Raw genomic sequence first — 23,813 nt, 5'->3', positions numbered from 1 at the left:
GCCAGCGGTTCTCAACCTTCCTAATGCCGCGGCCCCTTAATACAGTTCCTCATGTTGTGGTGACCCCCAACCATAAAATTATTTTCGTTGCTACTCTATAACTGTAATTTTGCTACTGTTATGAATCATTTTCCGATGGTCTTAGGCGACCCCTGTGAAAGGGTCGTTCGACCCCCAAAGGGGTCACGACCCACAGGTTGAGGACCGCTGGTCTAGGGAGTGTCTCGGAATGCTGAGACCCGATGGAATGATATCGGTCATCTCCCTTTGTTTGTATAGGACGCGGCACAATGGCGCTGTCCTGGGGGTTGTGCAGGCTGTATGAAGGCATAGGACATGTTGGACTACAATGGAAGCTGGTTAATGGAAAACAGCCTTAAGGCACGTAGCACACGGATCTTTGAGTAATTCAGTTTCACTTCCTTTGAAATTTTCTCAATAAAAGCCATGCGAAGACCCGATTCGGGGCTCAGTCCACGAGGCTGATGCCCCCTGGTCCCGCTTTAGCCTCGTCTCTGTCTCTTGTGCTCTTTCACTCTGCGTCGCCCCCTCACTTCCCATGGCCCTCGCCACGCAGGACGTGACAACAGGATATTTCCCTTCTCTCAGCCTTAGTTTCTTCCTCTTCAAATTAGGAGACTGGTCCCTCCTCAGAGCGTTAAGGTATCACCTGGGAGCTTGTTAAGATGCAGCCAACCCAGCCCCACTGAATAGTCTGCATTTTAACAAGCACATCGGGCTACTTGCAGGCTCACAAAGTTAAGGACGTGATGAACCTGGTACCTAGGAGTCTTCAGTGGTTACCTTCTAGAATTCTGTCCTGCCAAGCCCTACAGAGCCCGGTGGGGGGCTTTTGTCCATCTGTGTTCCCATAAGCCCTGTGCCCCCTTGTCCTGCATTGTGCTGAGCGATAGATGCCCAAGCGTAAGGTAAATCCTTCCAAGATGGCTAACTTTCTGGCATGAAGGTTTTACGGGGAGGCGGGGCTGCCCCTGGGTTCTCGGGGACCCTAAACACTCCTGCCTCTCTGTGCAGTTCTTCATTGCAGGAGCAGTCACCCTGCGGGGCACGACAAATTGTACAATTCCTGGGGCGAGTTTCACAGCCATCACCTCTGCCTCCGGGCATGGCTCGTCCTGAAAAACCTCACAGGAAGGTGAATCCTTGGGGGAGCCTTTCCACAGGATGGTGGGGAGGGTGAGGAGTGGGCCTTTACCCTCAAACCCACCTCCCTGTGGTCTGAATTTCTGGGCAGGCTTGTCCCCTGTGGGAGCCTCCCACACCTAAGCGACTGGGTACACGTCCCCGTACTCCCTGCCTTCAGCACAGCCTGGACTTGGCTGTGGCCACCAAGTTGCTCCTGGTGGGACGGGTTGGATGCAGACCTATATGGCAGTGATCTTGCAGGACTTCCTGGGTCAGCGCTTCAGAGGTATCCATCCTGGCCCCTGAGCAATGTCTGCCACAGCCATGAATCTGGGGACCTGGGAAGGTACGCTACTTTCCTAAGGCTGTGGGGACACATTGCCACCAACTAGGGAGCTTAAAGCAACAGGAATCCACAGTCTCACAGTTCTGGAGGCCAGAACCCCCGAATCAAGGTGGTGACAGGATCATGTCCTCCCTGCCTCCTCCGAGCTTCCTCCGGTCGGCCTTCCACTGGTCGCCGGCAATCCTTGGTGGTGCTGGCTTGTAGCCCTGTGGCTTCCTCCTCTGCCATCACATGGTGTTCCCCCTTTCTTTCTGTCTTTCTTATGAGGACATGTCATATTAAATTGAGGGCCTGCCCTAATCCAGTTTGACCTCATCTGAACCTGATTGTATCTGATTATATCTGCCAAGACCCTTCTTCCAAATAGGTCCCATTCACAGGTACCAGGGGTTAGGGATTCAACATGTCTTTTGGGGCAGAGCACACAATTCAACCCCAACATACAGCAAGTAGTTTTACATCCACACCAACTCTGATGGACTGTGAGGGTTGATTAATGATGTCTACATGGGCACAGGAGGGAGAAGCTGCCACACGTGTGCTGTCCGTGCAGCAGCAACAGAGCCGCCATCCTCTGGCTGCTAAGGGTGACTTAGCTCCTATGAGCCAGCGGCAGCCCTGGGCATCTGAGACCCATGGGATCCAGCAGTTGGGGCAGAGGTGCCTTTCTCAGCTCCAGTAGTTGGTTCCCAGGGCAGGTCAGCACTTCTTCCCAGATCAAACTCCATGAAAGAAGCCTGTGACTCCTGTGGCATGTGAGGCCAGCACCCTCCCTGCTGGCTGGGTAGTGACAGGTGCCCTGCTGTCCTTGGCAGATGAAGGTCAGCACGGGCTGAACCTGGTCCGCTCTCTGTGTCAGCCTCGGGATGTGTGCCTTCGTGGTGGAGCTGGCTGCCAGCAGCAGAGACACCCAGGGGAGTGCCTCGGGCCCACAAGATGGAGAAAGTTAAGGGGCAAGGGAGCCAGCACCTGCCCTTTTGTGCACCATTTGATCCTAAAAATGACTCCTCAGAGATGTCTTATTAACCCCCTCATTTACCGAAGCTGGAGCTGGGGAATGAGATTGGATTGCTTTAGCAATTAGCTAGTTCAAGGTCACATACCTACAGAGTCCCTGAGGCAGAACTTGACCCCAGATCTGTTTTCTCCAGGCTCTTACCACTGGGCTTGCTTTTCCTACATATAAAGAACATTTGCATAGAGTAACAGACTCTAGCCTGTTGCCACCTATGAAGGGCCCTCCACCCAACAGAATATAGGGTGAGGGGACTTTGGGAAGGTGACTCCGCTTCATCAAGGAGTCTCATCTTCTCTCAGCTGGGGTCCAGGCCAGATCTGTGGGATAACATATAAATACATCGTGGGGTCACTACCATGGCTCTGGATGTGGCAAGAATAGGGGGTGGGAGTGCCAGGGAAGTAGTTCCATCTGCCGATGTCCTAGGGAAGGACTGGGAAGAGAGCAGCGCTACACTGTCAGGTCCGACACACCACGCGGGTATGGAGGTGGGAAACACTGTCCGCTGCGGCCCTGTCCTGCCCATGTCATCAGCCCTGCCACCCGTGACCCCAGCCCGTCCCCCACAGCCTGACCTCCCTGGGCAGCCCCATAAGTTGGCTTCCTGCCCCTGGCCGCAGACGTACCTGAATCTTCACACAGCCCCACCTGTGCTTTCTTTATCAGCAGAGGACAAGTCGTTGCAAGTCCATAGCTTCCACCGTTCCAGTCTTTCTCCTTCATCCATTCTGCCTCCCTCCTCTGGCCCCATAAGCCCAAGCCTCCATCTTGAAGTCTCCAAAACCCTGCAGCCCTGTCTGACTGAGGTCCTCTCTCCTTTCACAGCCAAGAGTCCCTCACTGTCTCCACCTCCTCACCTCCCGCCCACACCTCATTCCTCTCGCGGAGGTCACCAGGGACTTACTGCCAAATACACTAGACGCTCTGCCGTGTACTCTCTTACGTGGCCTTCCCGCACCTGCTTGCTGTTGGCAGTCAGTCGAGCTGAGTGGCTGATCACATGGGATTTGGAGCTGGACAGCTGTGTCTGAATCTCAGCTTTAACTGACCGGCTGTGTGGCTTTGGACGAGTACCTTAATTTTTCTGTTTCATCCTCTGAAATGGGGCTAATAATAGTACCCACCTAACAAAGTGACTGGGATTGAAATGAGCACATAGCTGGTGCTCAGTAGCAGACTGATGGCGTGCCCCTCCTCTGTCCATCCCCTTCCTCGGGTCAGATCTGCTGACCGCCTCCTGGGGCGTGGGGTGGCCCCTCCTGCTCTGAGCAGGAGCAGCCTGAGGGCTTCCTGCTGCTGGGTTTCCAGGTGCCCAGAAGAGCTTCTCAGTGCTGCTGGTCTTCTCCATCCTGGAGCTGGGCATCGCCTCCTCGTCCACCTTCCTGGGCTGCCAGGCCACCTTCTACTATACCTGGCGAGTGAGTGGGTCAGTGAGGTCTCTGTGGGACAGGACAGGTACACCCTTGCTCGTTCCCAGGGCCTGGACAGGGAAGGCAAAGGAGGACGGACAACAAGAGCAGTGGGAGTAGGGGACAGAAGTCTGCTCTCCTGCACCCAACGTGCGGTGGCTGTGGTGAGCCCCACTGCATCCACACTGGGGAGCCTTGTGCAGTGGCCGTGGTGAGCCCCACTGCATCTACACTGGGGAATGCTACTCTGAGGACCCCGTAAGAACAGGCAATGGGTTGGGGAGGATAATGTTTACAAAAGCCTAAAGCTCAGAGCCAGTGTAAATATACCTATGTGGCCAGGCCAGACCCAGGTGGGGCGAGCAGATGCCGCAGAGAAGAAGACAGAAGTTGATGCCTCCAGGTCCTGGCTGAGCCTGTAGCTTAGCAGGCACAGTGGAGGATGGTCACCTTGGCAACGGGCTTCCATCAGCTCGTTCTCCTGACCCTCATGACAGGCCAGGGGGCAGGGAAGGGATCGTGACCCCTGTGTCACAGATGAAGAAAGTGAGGCCCAGAAGATGGAGGTGACCTGGCTGAGGTCCCAGCCGGTCCCAGACTCCAGGCATGACTCCTGGGCAACCTTCTCCCCAGGAATACTGTGGCTGCAGGAAGGACTGAGCCTGAGTTGCACAGCCGAGGGGCTCAGACCACTGCTGCCTCGTCTGTCGAGGGAGAAACCTGGGTCCCAGGGTAGCAGGAAGGGAGGGGTCTGAAAGGATCATGAGATCGCAAGGGCTTCTGTGAAGGCAAGTCGTGGTTCTTCCTTCCACTCGCAACTACAGTACCGGAGCCCAGCTGAGGACGTGCCCATGGCTCCAGCAGCCCCTCCCAAAAGCCCCCCATAGCAGGTGCAGCAGCCCCCAGCCACCACCTGAGCCCAAAGCACCTGCTGTTCCCAGGAGCTGAGCTCAACGTGACCTCCAAGGACTCTTCTACAGTGTCTGGCCTCTCCAAGGCTCTGCTGTCTCTCTAGATCCCACCTCCTTGGGGGTGGCCCTCCCTTTATCACACCTAGCTCCATAAATCACTACCCCAATCCTCACACACACACACACACACACACACACACACACACATACACAGACCCCGGCATGGAGACAGGACCCTGCTCTTGGTGTCTGGAAAACATGCCTCAACATTGCTGCTTTGCACCAATAAATGGCTGACATTTGGCTGGGGTCACATTGGTCTGGATGTAGCGACTAAAATCGTCTATCTTGTCTGTGCATCGGGGGACTCTGAGCATATTATGTCCACGGGTGACAATTGACGAGTGGGCAGGAATATCCACCTATTCCTAACTTAGTGAGTCGAATTCATTCCTGAAGATGCTGCTGCTAAGTGGAAAAGCCATTCAATAAAAACACTTTCATGAACGTTCATACATCCATCCCAACCCAAGGTACCCAGGTAACTCTCACAGAAACGTCCAGTGAAGACAAGTGCATAGGGAATGTAAATACACTTATATAGAACTGTACTGTTTCATTATATTCACCAAAGGAAAGAAAGAGTTACGGGTCGTGGGTGGAGAAGGGCTGAGAGGAAGTCCCTCCCCAGAAGGTTCATTCTTCATCGTCTTGACCTATTTTTCCAAATTTGGGGGCCTCAGAGAGAGTCTTCAAGCTACCCGAAAAGTTATAGCACAGACAAAAGCCTTTAAGGTAAAATAAAAGCTAAGTTCTCCAGCTGCCGGACACACACAAAGGAGCACATGTGCCCACAGGGAAGAAAAGTCTTAAAATTCTTCTTGGAAGACCTTTTTCCCTCTTAGCTGACATGCCGCGGTTTCCTCAGTTTCTGAAACAGGAGGGAGCTGAACTAGGTGGTCTCAAAGGGTCCTTCCAACTCTGGCAGTGCATTCATTCATTCATTCAACAACCCAAATGAGCCCCAAGGCCCCAGAAGTCGGAATTGAGGAGTGCTGAGGCACTGGGAAGGCTTTTACTGGAGGTTTTCTTAAAGGGCCACCCCTGAGATTTCACTCAGCCTGCCACACAAAAAGCACCCTGCAGTCCTTCTGGGGACACTGTCCCCTGTCCCCAATGTCTTGCACTCACTGGAGACACCAAACTGCCTACTGTCTCATCCACTCACCCCCACAAGGCTCTTTGTGTTCACCTCCTTCTCACTTCCTCATCCCCACCTGTACTAATCAGGTGGGACAAAGAAGTGTGTGTGTGTGTGTGTGTGTGTGTGTGTGTGTGTGTGTGTGTGTGTGGCCTCCAGGACACAGGGACCCCTCACCTCTTATTCACACCCCAAATCCTTCAGTGAAACAGACCCAAAGTTTATTCGTCTCTCCTGACTTGCATCTGAAAAGTACACCAGTGTGAGTGAATGAGTGTGTGTGTTGATGTCAGGAACTTCAGATGGACCCAGTGATGGTGCTGATGTCTTTGATGAGGCCAGTGGCACCATGCACCAGCACTGACTGTGAGCGTGCTGGGCCCCATCTAAAGTCTTTACACACTTTTCTCAAGTCCATCCTCACAACACACTGTGGCAGAGGTGCCAATCTTCACCCCATTCACCTAGGAGGAAACTAAGGCTTGGAGAGGGAAAGTAATACCCCACACACAGCCGGGCAGCAGCTGAGCTGAGACTGCCGCACTCAGAGCCAGCTACGCTAACGCCCAGTGTATCCCTGATTCCAGAGGACCTAAGACTGACAGTGGAGGGGCATGAGCCAGCCGCCTCGTCGTGGAGGAGAGACAGTGCTTTTGACAGATGTTCCAAAGGGCATCGCTTCCTGGTACCCATCTCTGTCATACGACAGCAGAACACAGAATACACACCCCAGTACCTGGGAGGTACCAAAATCGAGTGACCGTATGTCCTTGGAACAGATCTAGTTTGCACCTGTCGTCCTGGTGTCCCACCTGGACAAAAGCTCCCATTTGGTTGATAAATTATAGGGTCACAGTAGACCCTGGGGAAGTCGTTCTCAACTGTGTGAAGCTTCCAGGTGACAGCCCCCACCTGTCAGGCCACTCCCAACTTTGAGTCTGCCTAGCAGAGTTTCCAGAAATCATAGGGCAGAGACAGCCTACTCACACAATGCCCTGTCCAGGATCTGGGCTACAGAATCTGTGAGCATAGTGAAATGCTGACCTGACAGGTAGGGGCTGTCATCTGGAAGTATCTGGGGCAGAAAACCGCAGAGACATATGACTAGAGGCCACCAGGTGGTAGTGTGGCATCAAGCACAGAACGAGGGCACCCGCTGAGGTTGCTGGACCCAGTGGGATCAGCTCTGCTCAAGGCTGCACCCAGAAAGATAATATTCGCCAAATGGAACAGAAACGGTCAAGGAGGGAACAGCCAGGAAAGTCACAGAACAGAGACACCAAGCTGGCACCTTCCTGGGCTCTCCCACTGACACCCATTCTTCCAGTTGTGGTCACCTTGACCACCGGCACTCATCATGGCCTCTGGAATTATTCCACATGGATTATTTGTCTTCTCTCACCAACAGGACAACGTGGCCTGGCAGAAATCATCCTGGCTACAGGGCAGGTTGGAAACACTTAGGCACCCTTTTGAGGGCAGGCCAAAAATCTGGCACCCTTTGAATTTATCATCTTTCCATGTTTGTTTAATGTTAACTTAGTGACGATGGGAAGAAATCATTTTCCCATTAATAAAAATGGCAACCCTCTTTCTTTATGTTCAAAATGGAGGTGTATCACATGCACCACACAGAGCTCTAATTTATTTGGAATTGTCTTTCCTCTCCTGGTTCTCTCGAGCCTGGAGAATGTTATTCACTCAGTTACAAAATGGCGGAGGTGACTTGCAGGAGAATCCTAATGAGTCTCATTCTAAACGTACTTACTGCTTGTCTTCAAATGTGCGTGGTTTAGTCTCTGTAGCTGTTATTCGCTCTGTAGTTTTCCATTGTAACCAAACAGCTTTTGAGGAGACATTTAAACGGCTTGCAGGTATGTTCTTGGTAAGTGGCCCTTGCTGTGCATTATTTGCTTTCAGGATATGGGCTGCTGGGCAATGCACACTCCAGGGGTTGCCAGTTGGCTGGTCTCACCACTGGAGGAGCCAGTGCATGCAGCAATTTGCAATGCATATCACAAAAATATCCCACGGACATGGGCTGGTGCTAGAGGGGAGAAGGTTTTCTTTCTAAGGGCTTACCTATCTACGGAAGGGTATTTTGGCAAAAGGGACACTTATTTCCTTCCCACCAGCTATGTGAGAAGCTACAGGTGGAAACCTGAGCTAACAGGCAGCAGATTTCTGATGCATCCCTGTGGTGTTTTAGTGTGTCTCTCTGGGTCAGTGCTGAGAAAGCTGCCCACTTAGCCAGCCTCTCAATCCTCTGGATCTGCCTCCTCCAGGAAGTCCTCCTGGACATTCTCACCCTCAGGAGCCTCAGCGGGTGAAACCTATTGGTTTGTCCACTGGGCCTAGCTTGCCTTACTGTGCTGGCTGCCTCACACTTCAGTCTTATCTCACCAGCTGGACTCAGCATACCTTGAGGACAGTGTCCCCATCTTATACTTGTTTGTGCACCCCATGACACCCGGGGCACACCAGGCAACAAAGAAGTCTTGGTTGAACTGATTCTTATTGTTGACTGATCCTAAGTTCTTTAGACAGTGTCCAGGAACAAATTCCTTAAACAAACTCTTTATTATAGACCTAAAGTCCCCCTACCATGCGTCAGACATTTAATGATTCTTTTTTTTTCTTTATTTTAAGAAAAGGTTCGGACTTTTAACTATTAACTCCTAACCCTTTTAACTATTCTTTATTACTCTCTTCTCTTCTCTATTCTGTTCTCTACTATGATTCTCAGGCAATTCTCACCACAATGTGAGCTTGCCATTGTCCAGAGAATAATTTTACATTATCACAATCACTACAACATGGTAACGTTGACAAAATTCTCTTGAGAAATCATTATCAGAAACTGTGCTCACTTGATGTTTCATCTTCATTTACTCATTCATTCAATAATTTTTTTATTCAGCAGCTACTACGTACCAAGCACTAACCTGGGTTCCTGGAACACAGTAGCAAAAAAAAAACAGAAAGAAAAAAAATCCTGTCCACAGGAAACTGACACCCTAGTTAGTGGGAAATAAATAATAAAGAAGCAAGCAAGTAACATATATTAATATATGGTAACTAAAGAACAAGGAAGGGCTTGCCCATCCAATCTGCCTCTAATAAAATAACAGGGCTATGACTGGGCATTACCCCTGTCAATCGCATCTGCCCCAGGAGAGGGTGTCAAAAGAATGCCACAAGACTTTCTCCCTTGAGATAGACCCCTGACTGTGAGCAAATACCTTTTGTTACAGTCGCTTTTGCTGTGTAACAAATCCCCAAATTTTGTGATGTGAAACAACCATGTCACTATGCTCACCGATTCTGTAGCCCAGAACTTGGACAGGGCATAGTGTGAGCAGGCTGTCTCTGCCCTATGATTTCTGGAACCTCTGCTAGGCAGACTCAAAGTTGGGAGTGACCTGACAGGTGGAGGCTGTCATCTGGAAGCATCTTCACTCATGCTTTGCAGACGATGTGGGTTGTCGGCTGGGACCTCAGCTGGGCTGTTAGCTGGAACACTTTCACTGGTCTCCATGTGGTCTCTCCACAGGGGATGACTTAGGCTTGGCAGCTGAGTTCCAAGAGTGAGCACCCTATGGAAGCCAGGCAGAAACACATGCTTCTAGCCTCTGAAGTCATGTGGCAACTGTTCTGCCATACTGTTTCGGCCAAGGCAATAATAACGGTCCATCCAGGTTCGGGAGTGGGGAAACATAGACCCCACTACTCAAGGAAAGGAGTGTCAAGTTCACATTGGAAGAAGAGAATGTGACAGGAGATCCTGTTGCAGCCATCTTTAGAAAATGCACTCTCTTTTGAGGTGCCCAGTTAACTCAGTTGGTTAGAACATGGTGCTGATAACACCAAGGTTGCTGGTTCAATCCCCACATGGGCTACTGTGAGCTGTGCCCTCCTTAAAAAAAAAAAAAGAGAGAAAGAAAGAAAAGAAAGAAAGAAAATGAACTCTCCTACACCTTCTGTGTCTAATTTCCAGAAAAGGGAGCTATCTAGATCTAGCCTGAGTCATCTCAGAGGCAGAGCTAAAACCACTCAGAGAGTGATAGTATCTGCGTGTTGTGTGATATTTCTATTGAATGGAAAATAAAAAGCAGAATAACCCTTTGATTGATCAGCCCCTGCTCTGTATGGAAGGCACTCTTAACGACCTGAAATGTCTGCCTTGTTTTTAAAGAATAGAAAATCAGGCCTAGGCCAGAGACAGGATTTATTCTTGATTTAGGTCAAATGCCCAAAACACAGAGGCAGCGATGGTGGGTGAAGGTGCACCCACTTTGAAGGCAGAGTCCTAGGTTCGAATTCCCTGTTGGCCTTGACAAGCTCCTTCACCTCTAAAAAAGAGGGTGGCAGGATCAACTTCCTCCAGGGGCGGCCGTGAGAATTAAGTGAGATAAACCTGCAAACACCCTCCGTGCTTGGTAGCCACTCTGGACAAATCTCTATCATCTAAACTTCCAGTGGACTTGGTATGTTTTGGTGGGGGTTTTTTAATCCACTGCAATAAAACGTCTTCTCATCAATGTTGCTATAATTTTTATGCCCGGAAAATTTACCATAAATGATATGCTTTTGAATCCGTAAGCATGTGAAGGGTGCTTTGGGAGGAAACAATCTGTTTGTTTCCATGACGGTCCTTTCGAAGAGCAAGGCTTGGGGCATGAGAGCCACACACAGGAGCCTAGCGGACCCAGGGGACTCGGGGACAGCTGCTCCGTCCTGCACCTGGAACCCGAGGTTCCTCAGGCTCCTTGGGAAGAACAGAGAAGCAAGCCTGTCAACTCAGGAGAAACTTCAACTCAGCAGCTCTGTCAGATGTGGGGCCGCTTTTACTCCATTGGCTGGAGGGTAACAAGATGGAGCAAAGCGGGTCCCCTGCCACAGGGCTAGCAGAGTCCACCCTCAAACTTGCTTCAGAGAAGGGGCCTCATACTTTGCTCCTTGGTCACCAAGGGCAGGTCTCCAGGGGTTGCCATGGAGTCGAGGCTGCCATATTGGTTGGGGAAAACAGCCCTCGTTGGAGCAGATGCCACACTGGAAGAGCCACAGCTGTAGAAAACGCAGGTGTTAGAGGAAATGAGAGGAGAGGGATAAGCAGACGAGAGGAAGGGACAGGGAGTGACTTATTGTGAAACTCTGTAGTCTTAGGAACTGAGAGTTGGGTGTGGGGGTGTGGGGGGTGTGCCTGTTTGTCTGTCAAGCTCTCCTTCCAGACATAAGAATGAAGCCCCTAGCTGTCACCCACTGACACACATCCAAAGTCTGTAGCTCTGCCCTCGAAACCCAACCCCATGAAGCCGCGACGGCTCACCATCAGTGGATGGCGGCCAGATTTCAAGTTGAGAAGTCCTGAGTTCAAGTTCTGCCACTTTACATCTGTGTGACTTTCTGGAAGTCACGTAACCTCTCTGCGATGCCATGTCCTCACCTGTAAACTAGGGGAAACAACTCCTGCCCAGCCTTCCTCAAAGGACAGTTTTGAGATTCATGTGTTTTAAGACAACATAAGTGCCATCGAGGCAGGGGCCACAACTGCCCCTTTCCCTGCTGTACTCCTAGTGCCATTCAGAGAATGAACAGCCAATAAAAATCTGGTGAATAAATAAACGGTAGGGAGAACTCAGCCCCTGCTCCGTACGCACAGATAAAGCAGGGCCGCTCTTCAGGTATCACTCACTCTGTACCGCAGGACACTGCACTTCCAAGTGTGGTCCACAGACCAGCAGCAGCAGCGCCCAGGAGCTTATTAGAAATGCAGAATCTCGGCCCTACCCAGGCCTACTAAATCATCATTTCTGGGGTTGGGGCCCAGAAATCTGTGTTTTAATGGGCCCTCCGTCTGATTCTGATGCTCGCCCAAGTTTAAGAAACATTGCTATCCGACACACTGCGGTGATGGTGAGATGGGGTGTGAGCGGCCATGCCCCCCTTCTTGGGGTGTCTACTTCCCACCTGGCCCAAGGGTTCATTCCCCAGCCCACCCTCACCCCTTCCCTGGTCTGCCTGGGGCAGGGGAACATGCTGTGGAGGCTAGCGAGCGCCTGAAGAGGGGGAAGTGGGCCTGTCATCCTGGGGGTGACAGGTCTGCCCCCTTCCTGTCTCAGCAAAACCTCCAGATGCTGTGAGGGGATCAGAAGATAAGCTCTGCAGGTACAGAGCACACAAAAGCTGTGCAGAGAGGTCCTTTCCAGCCCAGGCAGCTTCTCTGCGCCCTGGCAGTGCCCTGTGAGGACAGAGCTAGGGCCTCACCACAGGGGTCCCAGGTTCTACTCCCATCCATTGTCCTGGCCCCTCTGCTGAGGTCTCTGGCCCTCGTCTCAAGAATCTGAGACTCATTGTGTGCTGTTGGGAACACAAAGAAAAGATGAACCTCTGAGATAAGTGCTCATGATAAGAACTGACATGATAACCCTGGTCCTGTTGCAAGTTCTCAGCAGGGCTTAATTCAAGGTTCCCGCATGCCAAGAGGGGGGGGGGCGCCAATATTGAAGGAGGAGAGCTGGGTCTCCAGCGAGGTCAAAACAAAATGTAGCGAGGCCAAAAGACAAAGCCTGCACTTGTCCAGGAAAACCAACAGCTCATGACCAGGGTCCGCAGAACAGCAGCTGGAACCAGGCTGAGGGTGTCAGCTGATGGCTCACGTTTAGGAAGAGGCTGGGGACCTGGCCACACTGACAGGAATGATGGAGTAGGGAAGTGACAAATGCCCTTGGCTCTCTGTGGGGCATTTGGGTGCCTGAGGGAGCTCTGGGCGCCACGTTCTAGAAGGATTGTAGAGAACTGGTGTCTTTTCCCAAGAGTGGAAGGAACAGCTAGAGGAGGAGGTGATGTTGGAACTAGAAAAAAAGACAATTCTGGCGAAGCTACAGGAAAATTGTCTTCAAACACTTACGAGGCCTCTGAGTGGAGGAGAGGGCAGCCTGGACCCGTGTGCTCATGCTCTGCCCCAGCCCAGCGACACCTTTGCCTCGTTGGGGTCCTGTCCACACTCCAGCCACACTCAGCAATGTTGCAGTTGCCAAGTCCTTGCATATACTCGGCCCCTGTCCCCCAAACCCGGGCCTGGCAGATGTGAGAGTAAGGGCTTAGGTGTGGAGTCGGGAAGTCCTGGGCTCCAGTCCTGTCCTTGCACCAGGCACCCTCTCCTTAAGTCACCAGGCTCCAAATCACAACCTCTCTCAGCCTCAGGTTTCCTTGTTGGTAAACCAAGGATGTTCCTCCCGCCCCGGGAGGTTGTAATGAACATTCATCCCCACATTCAGCAAATGCTTATCAAGCACCCTCCTCCTGGTGCAGCCATCACCCTCCTACACCCACACTCCAGGGGATTAAACGAGCACCCAGGAGAGGCCCAGCACTTAGGATGTGCTCAGTTAGTGCTCAGGTGGCTGCCTCAACTCTTTCTCTCCTTATCGCTGATCTTGGTCCTGAGCAGAGGGCTGTGGGGGTGCATGCCCCTGACATCTAGGAACTGTCACACCCTCTCAACGGCAACACGCTTGGCTGGGTGGAGTATTAATGGCTCAGAGAAGAATAACTGATCCGTATCTTTGGTCATCTCTGGGCGCATGGTTTCGTTCAGTCAGCAGATCTCAGGTTACATAAACAATCCTTCAGCACTCTGCCCAGTGTGTACGCACAGAGAGCCACAGCCAGCCCATGGGGCGACATAGCACCCAGCACCTCCCAGTGCAGAGACCAGGGTCAGTGTGAGGAAGGGGCCCATGTGAGGGACAGCTGCAAGGTGGCTAAGTATGCCGGCTCTGGAACTGTGCTCCTGACTCCTTGATGTAGAGCTGTGTAACTCTGGGCAATCACCTTTGCCTTTCTGTGCCTCGGTTTCCTTACTTGGGTAACAAGAGATTTACTCTTAAGGGCTGTGCCTCTGCAGTCAGACAGTCTAGGTGAGGATCCCACCTCCACCACTGATTTGCTGTGTGATCTTTACAAGTGTTCCAGCCTCTCTGTGCCTCAGTTTATCTATCTGTGAAATGGGAGTAATAACAACACCTGCCTCACAGGGTTGTTGTGAGGATTACATGGCTTTGTACATATAGAGTGCTTGGAAGAATGCCTGGCCCACTAATGCATACCCCAGTGTTTTAGGCTGGGTTCCTCCAGAGTTGACTGAGACAAGGATGTAAGTATAGACAGTCTGTTCAGAAAATAACCTCAGCTAGCACCTACATGTGAGAAGGTGAGGCAGGGACAGAGAAGAAGCTAAAGAGGTTGCATGAATGACCAGGTTACGTTCGTAGACAGCTGAGGCTTAATCCTGCTGGGTCCTCTGGGGGACTGTGAGAACCCCCTCAGCATCCTGCCACCCAAGGGCAAGGGGGCTGGGATGTTTGCAGGAGACAACAAAGGAGTGTGAGGGAACAGAGTCCCTACAGCAACTGCCACACCAGGCTTTTCTGAAAAATTCAGGGGTCTCCTCTGGGGTCCTGCACACCATTGATAATGACAATGACAAACAGTTCAGGTGGGAGTGGAGGGTTCTGGGCCACATTTCACTCGATGCCTAGGTTGATAAAGGGTCTCTACATGATTCCAGAGGCACCCAAAGAGCTCGCGTCTGTAAAACATCATTTTCTCTCCCACTACTCTGGCGGGGACCTGAGATTACCCTCTGAAGTACCTTAAGCCTGACAGGCATATGATCCAATCCGCATTTGAGAGCCATCCCTTCAGCTGAGGACAGGAGTTCAGGAAGCAGGAAGCTGAGGGGACCTGACACCGGACAGTGGCAGTGGAGTGGCATACAGGCTCCTCCAGCAGCCCCGGTAATGCACGCTGGACGTGGTTCTGAGCGGTGGGCCACTCAGGTCTCCAGGCAGGTGCAGGAATGGAAGGAACCGAGAGCTGGGGGCTGGAAGAGCTGGGCAAGGACAGGTCCAAGCTGCTTCTGCAGTGGGGAGCTGCACTGCTGGGCAGGGACCTGAGGCAAGCCTCCCCCTGCAGGGCCTTCCTTGGCCCAGGATCATGAGGGCGCCGCACCTGCAGAAGGAGCCTCTAAGAGGGACCAGGAAGGCAGGGACTAACACATGATAACAGTCCAACGGTGCAGCTATTTCTGATGACATGGAGGGACATCAAAGAACCCATGCCACCGTCTTACCTTTAAGGAGGTGATTTCAACAGGCTGAATTCATCAGGATTCATTGTGGATGCTACAGGGCACCAGCCAAGGAGTAAGAGGTGTTAAGGGATTCCCAATCCCCTTTTCCATCCTCCAAGAACCTTTGTCTGGAACCTCCTCACCTCCTCCTTGATCCGCAGTCAAGAGAGGCTGCGCTCCATCTGACCCTGCAGAGTGACTGAGCAGGTGGGGGCTGTGCTCAGTGCTGAGGCCTCGCATGTCTGCCCTCTGAGCATCCCTGGACAACTTCCCAGGCCCTCTCGCAACCCCTCTGCTGGAGAAACAATGGTTTCTAAAAGAAGCCACTGGGACAGCAGGACAGGAGCCCTGGGATCCCAGAGGGCCACCCCCAGGCAGTTCTAAGAATAACACTGGAGCTAGGATACTGTTGGGCAACTTCCAAGATGCTCTTCCTAAGAAAGACTCATGCTGTGGATGACTCAAAACCCTTCCTGGGTCTCACGCAAAGCGGGAGACAAGGCATGTTCACACACGGGGGCAAAGGCCACAGTCTGGGCTGACAGGAAGCTCAGAGGCCATCCGATCTGTCTCTAGAACAGGGGAAAAGGGGCACCTGGGAGGGTATGCAGCGTAGCTGAGGGCCCAGGTGCGCCAGGACAAAGGTGGTGCATCTTACCGGTGCCTCAATTTCACGCATAAATGTTGAAAATATTGAAAAGGGAGAATCATAGATTTGATATTAAGCACAGGGTGGGAGAAAAGAAGGCAAGGGTGTGAACGTTTAACCTATAACTCAAGACTCAAGAGATTTCCCATCTCCAGGATCCTCCAGATAATATTCTGGCAATTATACTCAGACAGGGTCATATTAGATACACTAAACTAGTGCAAAATCACCCATATTACACATGAAAAAACTGAGGCCCAAAGAGGGTGGGATCCCTGCCCTACCGCACAGGAGTGAGTTAGCGGCAAAGTTTTCATCCAGCCTTGCCTACGGGCTGCCTGGCTCTTTCTCCAATCCTCTATTCTCCAGGAAATGGGTCCCCCAGCCCTTCTCTGCCTATACACTCTCTTTTCCCCTGGAGACTGTGTTTGCAGCGAAGGCAAACCAGGATCTCAAGCGAGGGCTCGCTCATCAATCCCAAGTAAACGCGCCACAGCGCTTTGCGCAGGCGCCTAGTAAGTCCCGCCCCTCGGGCCACCAACCCCATTTCTCTGCCCATCATCAACATGGCCGCCCTGGCAATAGCCGCTCCTGCCAGGCACCAACGTGGCGGCCGCCGACGTCATATGACGGCGCCAGTCGCCCCAGAGGCTGCACGTGGGCTCGGATTTGGGAAGATTGCAGGCTGGGCCATGGACACACCGCAGAGGCGCAGCCGGCGGCTGGAAGGCCTAAAGCCTGAATCCTCCGAGAGCACCACCTCAGTTTTGCGGGCGAGACGGGCCCTTGTGAAGTCTAAGTCGAACCCAGAAAAAACGAGCGAGCACGAGTCTCTTCGGAGTGCGCAGCAACCCGGCCTGGGGTCCCCCAGACGTCAGCCGGAGACATACCCGGGATCACCCAGTCTACAGCAGGAGGCAGGCTTGGGATCCCCCGGAAGGGAGCTAGATCCGGTTTCAGCAACCCCCCAGAGTCAGCAACATCCAGGCCTGGAGTCGCCCCGAAGACAGAAGGAGTGGAGTCCTGAATCCCTCCGACGTCAGCTAAAGGCAAGTGGGGAGTCACCAAAGTTCTTCCAGAGCCATGAAGAACCGGACGCGGAGCTGGCCCACAGTAAGGAGGAGCTAGCCCCGGGGTCTCCCCGACATCAGTTGCAGCCGGGCCCAGGATCACCAGAGCCTTACCCCGGTCAGCAAGCCCCGGGTCCGGAGCCCTCGCCGCCACTACAGGAGCTGACACCCCAGTCAGCCGGCACCCCTCGGGGTCAGCACGAGCCGAGCAAGCCACCTCCCGCCGGGGAGCCGCGGAGAGACGGCCTAGGGCCAAAGAAGCGAAAAGGATCTTCAGACCAGGCCCCAGCGTCCAAGAAGTTGAAGGAGGAGGTGGAGGTTCCTATAATCCCGAAGGGAAAGCCCAAGTCGGGGCGGGTGTGGAAGGACCGCTCCAAGAAGAGGTGAAATGGGTGGGGGGCGTGGGGGGAGCAGCTGGTCAGGGGTGGGATCGTCTGTGGTGCTGGGGCGCCAGTGCAGCCTGCAGACAGCCCCTAGGTTGGAGAGAGCTCACACAAAATTATAATCAGAATGTAGTAAAATGCCCTGGGATCCCCGGGGTGGAGGGTGAGAGCATGGTTATTTCTGTGCTGCTTTCCTCCTCAGGGTCTCTGCATCTGCATCTCTCCTAGAGAACCTCATCTGTGTATTCATTCAACAGGCATTTGCCATTGTCTGCCCTCTCTAGTGAGGGAGGCAGAAGCAAGTAAAGCAGCTGTGACTTGATAAAAAGCAGTGAGGTCTTCACCCAGTATTATCTGTTACAGTTGTTTGCCTTTGTGATAAAAAGTATTAACAGCACTGAGCATATAGGACACTGCTAAGCACTTCAGTAAGCTTTGGCCAGGGGATGGCCTTTCAGACAGAGGGACCAACATGCATCATGGGGTTTAATCTGCACATCGCCCCTATGAAGCAGCAGCTTTATTCTCACTTTACATATGAGGAAGCCAAGGCTCTGCAGAGAAATCAGGGGTGAACAAACCATACAAGGTCCTGGGTGAAAGCAGAGACCGTAAGGAGGCTGTTGCCGTAGAATTAAAACACCTTCAGAAGCTTCAGGCAGGTCTTGTGGATAAGGGCCAAAGGGCCATTGAATTGATGTTTGGGATCTTTGGTGAGTGAGCCCAGAGACAGTGGAGGCAGCACCTGCTCCAGGAGTTGTCCCCGCAAAGGGGGACTATGGAGGTAGACAGTCACAGCTGGAAAGGCCTGGGTGGCTGCAGCCCCACCTTCCTTGCTCATGCCAAACGCCACCTTCTGCACAGTGCTCCTTGAGTGTGCCGGCTCCTTTCGCTGAAGGGAGGTGTTTATTGAGCACCTACTATGTGCAGAGCACCGTGCTAAGTGATTCTCACACCGAGACTCGATTGATCCAACACCCTTTGGGATGGGAACGATTCTCGTCTCCCTCTGACATGGGAAGGTGCCGATCCTCAGAGGCTACTTTGCCCAAGGTCACACAGATAGTTGGTGGTGGATTCGGCCTTGGAACCCAGGCCTGTCTTCCTCCAGTCTCCAAGTAAAACATGCTCTGGAACTGCACTGCCCAGTACCTTAGCCACCGACACATGTGGCTATTTAAATTTAAATTGATTAAAATTAAAGTTAAAAATTCAGTTCCTCAGCCACACCAATCACATTTCAGGTGCTCAGCAGCCAGTGTGACTAGTGGCTTCCTTATTGGGCAGCATCAATGTGAACATATCCACCACGACAGAAAGTTCTGCAGTGCTTCTCTAGAAAGATGCAGCTTTGTGTCCTGTGGCTCTGTGTCCAGGTCCCCACTGCCTGGTCCATTTGGGTTTCTCGGACCCCAGCTGGGGTAGGGAGGAAGGTCATGCTGCAGCCTCATTCTTCTGTGCTTCCGAGGCCAGGTCTTCCGCAGCAGGCCCTTGGGGACAGGGAGAAGGAGCAGTGTGGGGGTGTGCTGGGGTCAAAGTCCAGGCTGTGTGTGCCAGACTCTCATGTGGAGCAAGGAAAGAAGGCAGCCCAGAAGAGCCCTATTGTCCCTTCCCCACGGATGGGAGTGGGCTCTGCCCTGGGGCATCACAGCCTTCAGAGGCTGGGGCAGGACTGCTGACCTGCTGTGACAGTTCAGGGCACCATATAATGGACATAGATGAATAAGAACTCTTTTGAAAGTTAACATATTGGTGGAGGAGGCAAAAAGGCTACTATGAGAGGATCTGCTAAGGAGAAAAGGCCCATGGGTCACCCAAAGAGGCCTATAGTTCAGGGAGAAAGACCTACAGCTAAGGGGAGCGCAGTTTAATGAGCCTCACGTTCTCATCACCAGCTTCCACAGTTCTCAGCACTTCACTGGTTGGGCTTCACCTTGCCGCCTGACATTTCTTCTTTTTTCTGGAATATTTCACAGCACATCCTGGGTATGTCTGCACCCATACATCGTTGCAGTGTGCATTTCACAGAGATAACCTTTCTCCTATAACTACAGTGTCACTATCGCATTTAAGAAAATCAGCACTTCCCCTAACCTCTAGTGTCCACTCCATTTTCACATTTCCCTTCTGGGGAGAGAGATTCTGAATCGTTACAGAGAACTGTGCCTGTTAACAGCTGCCCGGTGGGGAGTGAGCCCCATCTCCAGAGGCATTCACGCCCTGGCCGACTGCGCTTGGGGAAAGAGCAGCTTTATGGCAGAGACTGTGTAGCCCAGACTCTGGGGTCCCAAACAGCCATCGGGGACAAGGTAACCTTGGGCAGTTATTTAACCTCCCAGAGCCTTGGTTCGCTCCTCTGTAAAATGGAGAGAACGAGCGATCCCCACCTCAGAGGCACATAAAAATGGCAGCCAGCATGTTCAGGCCCCTTTCCTGCCCCAAGTCTGCAGACCCGGAGGGTCAACTGCCGGCATGCCGGCAGGTAGGGAGGTGACCCTCACCGGGTTCAGGGGGAAAAGGCTCAGAGCCCAGAGCTGAGAGGAGAAGGCACCAGTACGTCCCGCAGAATCAAGGAGTGTGCCCTTTCCCCCATCCAGGTTTTCCCAAATGGTTCAGGACAAGCCCCTGCGCACATCCTGGCAGCGGAAGATGAAGGAACGGCAGGAGAAGAAGCTGGCCAAGGATTTTGCCCGGCACCTGGAGGAGGAGAAGGAGAGACGCCGGCAGGTGAGGGGCCAGCCGGCCAGGCTGAGGCTGGAGCTCGGGCTGAGCCAGTGTCTGCTGTCACAGGCCTGCCGGGAGGGGGATGCTCACACAGGTGCCCAGGGGGAGGCTCACTTGGCCAAGAGCCTTTCTCGAGCCTGAGAAGCAGAAGTGCCACCACAGGGTAGGCAAGGCCAGATGAACATGCCTGTAGCCCCGGGCTCTATAGGAGGCTGAGGGTGGGGAGGAGGCCCACGACGCAGCCCCAGTGGCCCTCACTGGCGATAGGAGCTTTCAGTGAGATGGGGTCAGGGGCTCGGGTGGGAAAGGCTTATGGATTGTTGTTGTCATTGTCCAAGAGGTGGCTCCCACATATCAGCAAAGAGGACGCCCGCACTTTCCTCCAGTTTTCTCCCTGACGCTCATCCCAGGGCCAGACATACCCCATCAGGGGCTCGTGCCCAACCGCTTCAGTCTCTAGGAAGCCCCCGCAGGGCACACAGAGAAAGCAGGGTGGTGGCATTAGCCAGTGACCGCCCCGCCAGAACTGGGGCTATCAGGGAGACATCATTCTCCTAGTGATCCCAGGGGCACGGGAGGAGTTGAACACTTTGCCCCAGCCTGTGGTCCCAGCCTGGCCACGGAGCGGGAGGAGTGGGCCAGTCGTTCAGTCATCTGCTCCCTGCTTCGAGTCGCCCCAGCTCAGCCTCCGGTCGAGGTCCTGTAGAAGGTGCGGCCGCCGCCGTGTGCTGAGGCTTATCGCGCTTCCTGTGCGGCCCCGGCTCCCTCTTGAGCAAGACGCCTTCTCACTGCCCCCAACCCAGACCTTCCCCTCACTCTGGGAGCCCAAGTCTCACTTCTCCTTTCTCTCCAGGGGCCCAGGCCTCCCCTGCTCCCCTGAGTTACCAAAGCCACGAGGGGCCCTTGGCCATGCGGCAGCCTCAGAGCCCACATCCCGCCCTAGCCCCCCCAGGGACCACGGTCAGCAAAGCCAGAAACTCCATGGGCTTCCCATTCCCCAGGCAGACTCCATCTAGATTCACCTTCTAAGTGTTCCCAATGGGCGAGGTACAGTCCAAGCCCTGTACTTGGAATCATTCATTCATTCCTTAAAACAAGCTTATGTGATCATCTTCACTTTAAAGATGGGGGAGTCGAGGCATCCAGAGGTGAAACAACTTAGCCAAGGTCGCCCATTTAGGAGGGAGCAGAGTCAGGATTTGAACTGGAGCCTCTTCTCTGCAGCCTCCACCCTGCCCAGTCCTCACCCCCGCCTTGTGCTCTCAGGGCATAGGCTTCCCGGGGAGAGAGGGAGACTGAGAGGGTGGAAATGAGGGCACCAGCCCACCTCTTCTGCCCTGGCAGTTGATGAGGTAAGCTGTGCCTAGGCCCTCTGTCTGCACGTGCCCGAGTTTCTAGGTGGGGAGCCACCTGTGTCTAAGCACCACCACCCCCGGTCCCATCTAAGGCCCTGTCCTCAGCCGCCTGCCCAGGTGCCCACCTTCTCAGGTGGAACCTTCCCACCACAGTGGGCCTCTGGTCCCATGGGCACAGGGATCGTTCCTGCCTGGCCCTCCACCCACACACCACCAAGAATGACCTAGACCCAGGCGAAGAGGCCCTTCCCCTGCCCCCCGGGAATTCTGCCAGCTCTCACCCCTCTGGGGCCTGAGCGACCAGGGCTGCCTCAGCTCCCAGACCCACAGCCCCTTCCCCTGTGCATTCCAGGAGAAGAAGCAGCGCCGAGCCGAGAACCTGAAACGCCGCCTGGAGAACGAACGCAAGGCAGAGATTGTCCAAGTGGTGAGTGTTGCCCTGCCTGGGGGGCTGGCTGTTGTGTTCGCGATGCCTCGGCCCCCGCTCTCCCGCTGCGATCCCAGGCCTCCTTTTTCCCAGCATTCCAGCCACACTAATGCCCTCCCCTCACCCCGCCTCCCAGATCCGAAACCCCGCCAAGCTCAAGCGGGCGAAGAGGAAGCAGCTGCGCTCCATCGCGAAGCGGGACACCCTGGCTCTGCTGCAGAAGGAGCCGCCCCAGCGGCCAGCCGCCGAGGTCTGAGCTCAGGACAGCCCGGAGGCCTCCCGTAGCCAACCGCCACATCGGGCACGGCACGTCTCGGGCCACTGGTCACACACCTCTGCTCGGCCTGGCACTCCTAACGCTGGCTCCAAAACGGAGACTCCACCCCAGACGGAGCTCAGCCTTTGAGGGGTCTAGGGCAGGTCTTCATGGGACGGAGGCCCAGAGGGAGCCTGGGACCTGGCAAAGACTGCGGGGGGCGGGAAGAGCTTCAGCCCCCTCCTCTCCCCTTCACCCTCCTTCTCCAAGTACCTTCAAACCAAGGAGAGTAGGTTCTGGTTCCTCAGGGAGCTGGTGACTCCCCAAAACGTATATGTTCATCTCAAGGCCCTGGGTCCAACCCAGGCCAGGAGGCCAGCAGTCAGAAATCCAGCTCGCCCACACCGTCCCGTGGGCTGCTTTGGGTACCTCTGTACCCCACTGTCACCCAGCAAACTGAGTCTGGCTGCACCCCACTTTGCAACACTGCAAGATGAAAATGGGGGGGCTGCAGGGAGCAGGGTTCCTCGCTAGCATTCTCCTTCCTGTAGCCGACTGCGGAAGCCCCACAGGTCTGAATAACTCATGTCCATCCAGCCTACAACAAAAGTATTTATTGAATGCCTGCTGTGTACAGGCATAGTTCTAGGTATCCGGGAATACAGAGAACAGACAAAGATTCCTGCCCTCAAGGAGCTTTCATTCTGATGGAGAAAACATAATAAGCAAGTAAAATATATTGTGTGTCAGATGGCAAAAGTAGTATGAGTAAAGCAGGGGAGGGGTGGGAGGGAACCTGGGTGAGGTGTTACAATGGGATGTCTGTTCCGTCAGCTGTACATCTGTTGAGTTTGTTAGGCGTTTGCTGAGGGTGAGGCCACGCCTGCCACTGGGAGTAAACTGTAACCTCAGGACCCAGGGACCTCAGCCCCGGGCTGGCACAAGAACTGGACCAAAATGCCGAGAGTTTCTCATCCTGTCTCTTCCACTAGTGTTTCATTCACCAAATGTTTACTGGCACCAGATCTGCGCCAGGCCCTGGGATGCAGAGCAAATACAGCAGTCTCTGTCCTCAAGCCCTTCGTGGGTAGAGAAACAGACATGGTGCAGTGGATGTGCCGTGGCAGAGATACAAGTGACGCCTCACATCTGCAAATGGGAGTGACAGCTGCCCAGCCCCTGTGTGGTCGGAAGGTGGGTGCTGCAAAGATCTTGGGAAGACCAGCATTGCCCACAGGGCATGCCAGGGACACCAGGCATGCACAGGTGTCAGATTATTACTCTGAAATACCTTGGGTATGCCAAAGTGTTCTTTCGCCTACTGAATCATAATTGAACAGGTATGCTTAGTGGTTAGCATACAGACCGTGTGCTGTGGAAAAGTTATTTCATCTCCCTGTGCCTCAGTTTGCTCATGGGTAAAAATTGGGGCTAATAGAACCTCTGCCCCTCAAGAATGGGACAAAGCATCTAGCTCAACAAACGCTGATTAAATGGCTAAAGTGAAAAGGTTAGACTGGAACAGCGCTCCCAAACTTTTCCTTTCTCTTTTCTACTCCAAAGTGACATCACTGGTTTAATGTGAAAATACCCGTCACATATACACACCCTACCATCATCTGGTGAAGTTGAGCCCCAGGGAGATAAATCCTGTGTGTCTGGGGGAGTCCACTGCCCTAATTTGAGAAGTCTTAGGATCTTAACCCCGTGGGTCCAAGTGGGTCCGCGGGCTGGCAGCACTGGCACCGCCTCCTGGGAGCAGATCTCAGCACCCCTGCTCCG

The 23,813-nt window shown here is 53.4% G+C and overlaps 1 protein-coding gene across 1 annotated transcript; it reads left to right on the top strand.

The window, feature by feature from the left end:
* Positions 1 to 16,388: 16,388 nt before the first annotated feature.
* CCDC86 (coiled-coil domain containing 86) lies at positions 16,389 to 23,216 on the top strand. The gene is made up of 4 exons (XM_019656075.1): positions 16,389 to 17,269; positions 19,867 to 19,996; positions 21,701 to 21,775; positions 21,912 to 23,216. The coding sequence occupies exons 1-4, from the start codon at positions 16,443 to 16,445 to the stop codon at positions 22,029 to 22,031; spliced, it is 1,152 nt and encodes a 383-aa protein (XP_019511620.1). The 5' UTR covers positions 16,389 to 16,442; the 3' UTR covers positions 22,032 to 23,216.
* Positions 23,217 to 23,813: the final 597 nt, after the last annotated feature.

This window comes from Hipposideros armiger, unplaced genomic scaffold (assembly GCF_001890085.2).
Source record: "Hipposideros armiger isolate ML-2016 unplaced genomic scaffold, ASM189008v1 scaffold_253, whole genome shotgun sequence".
In the NCBI taxonomy this organism is placed as follows: Eukaryota; Metazoa; Chordata; class Mammalia; order Chiroptera; family Hipposideridae; genus Hipposideros; species Hipposideros armiger.
Note: the sequence above shows the minus strand (reverse complement) of the source record. Positions and strands in the feature narration are given on the sequence as shown.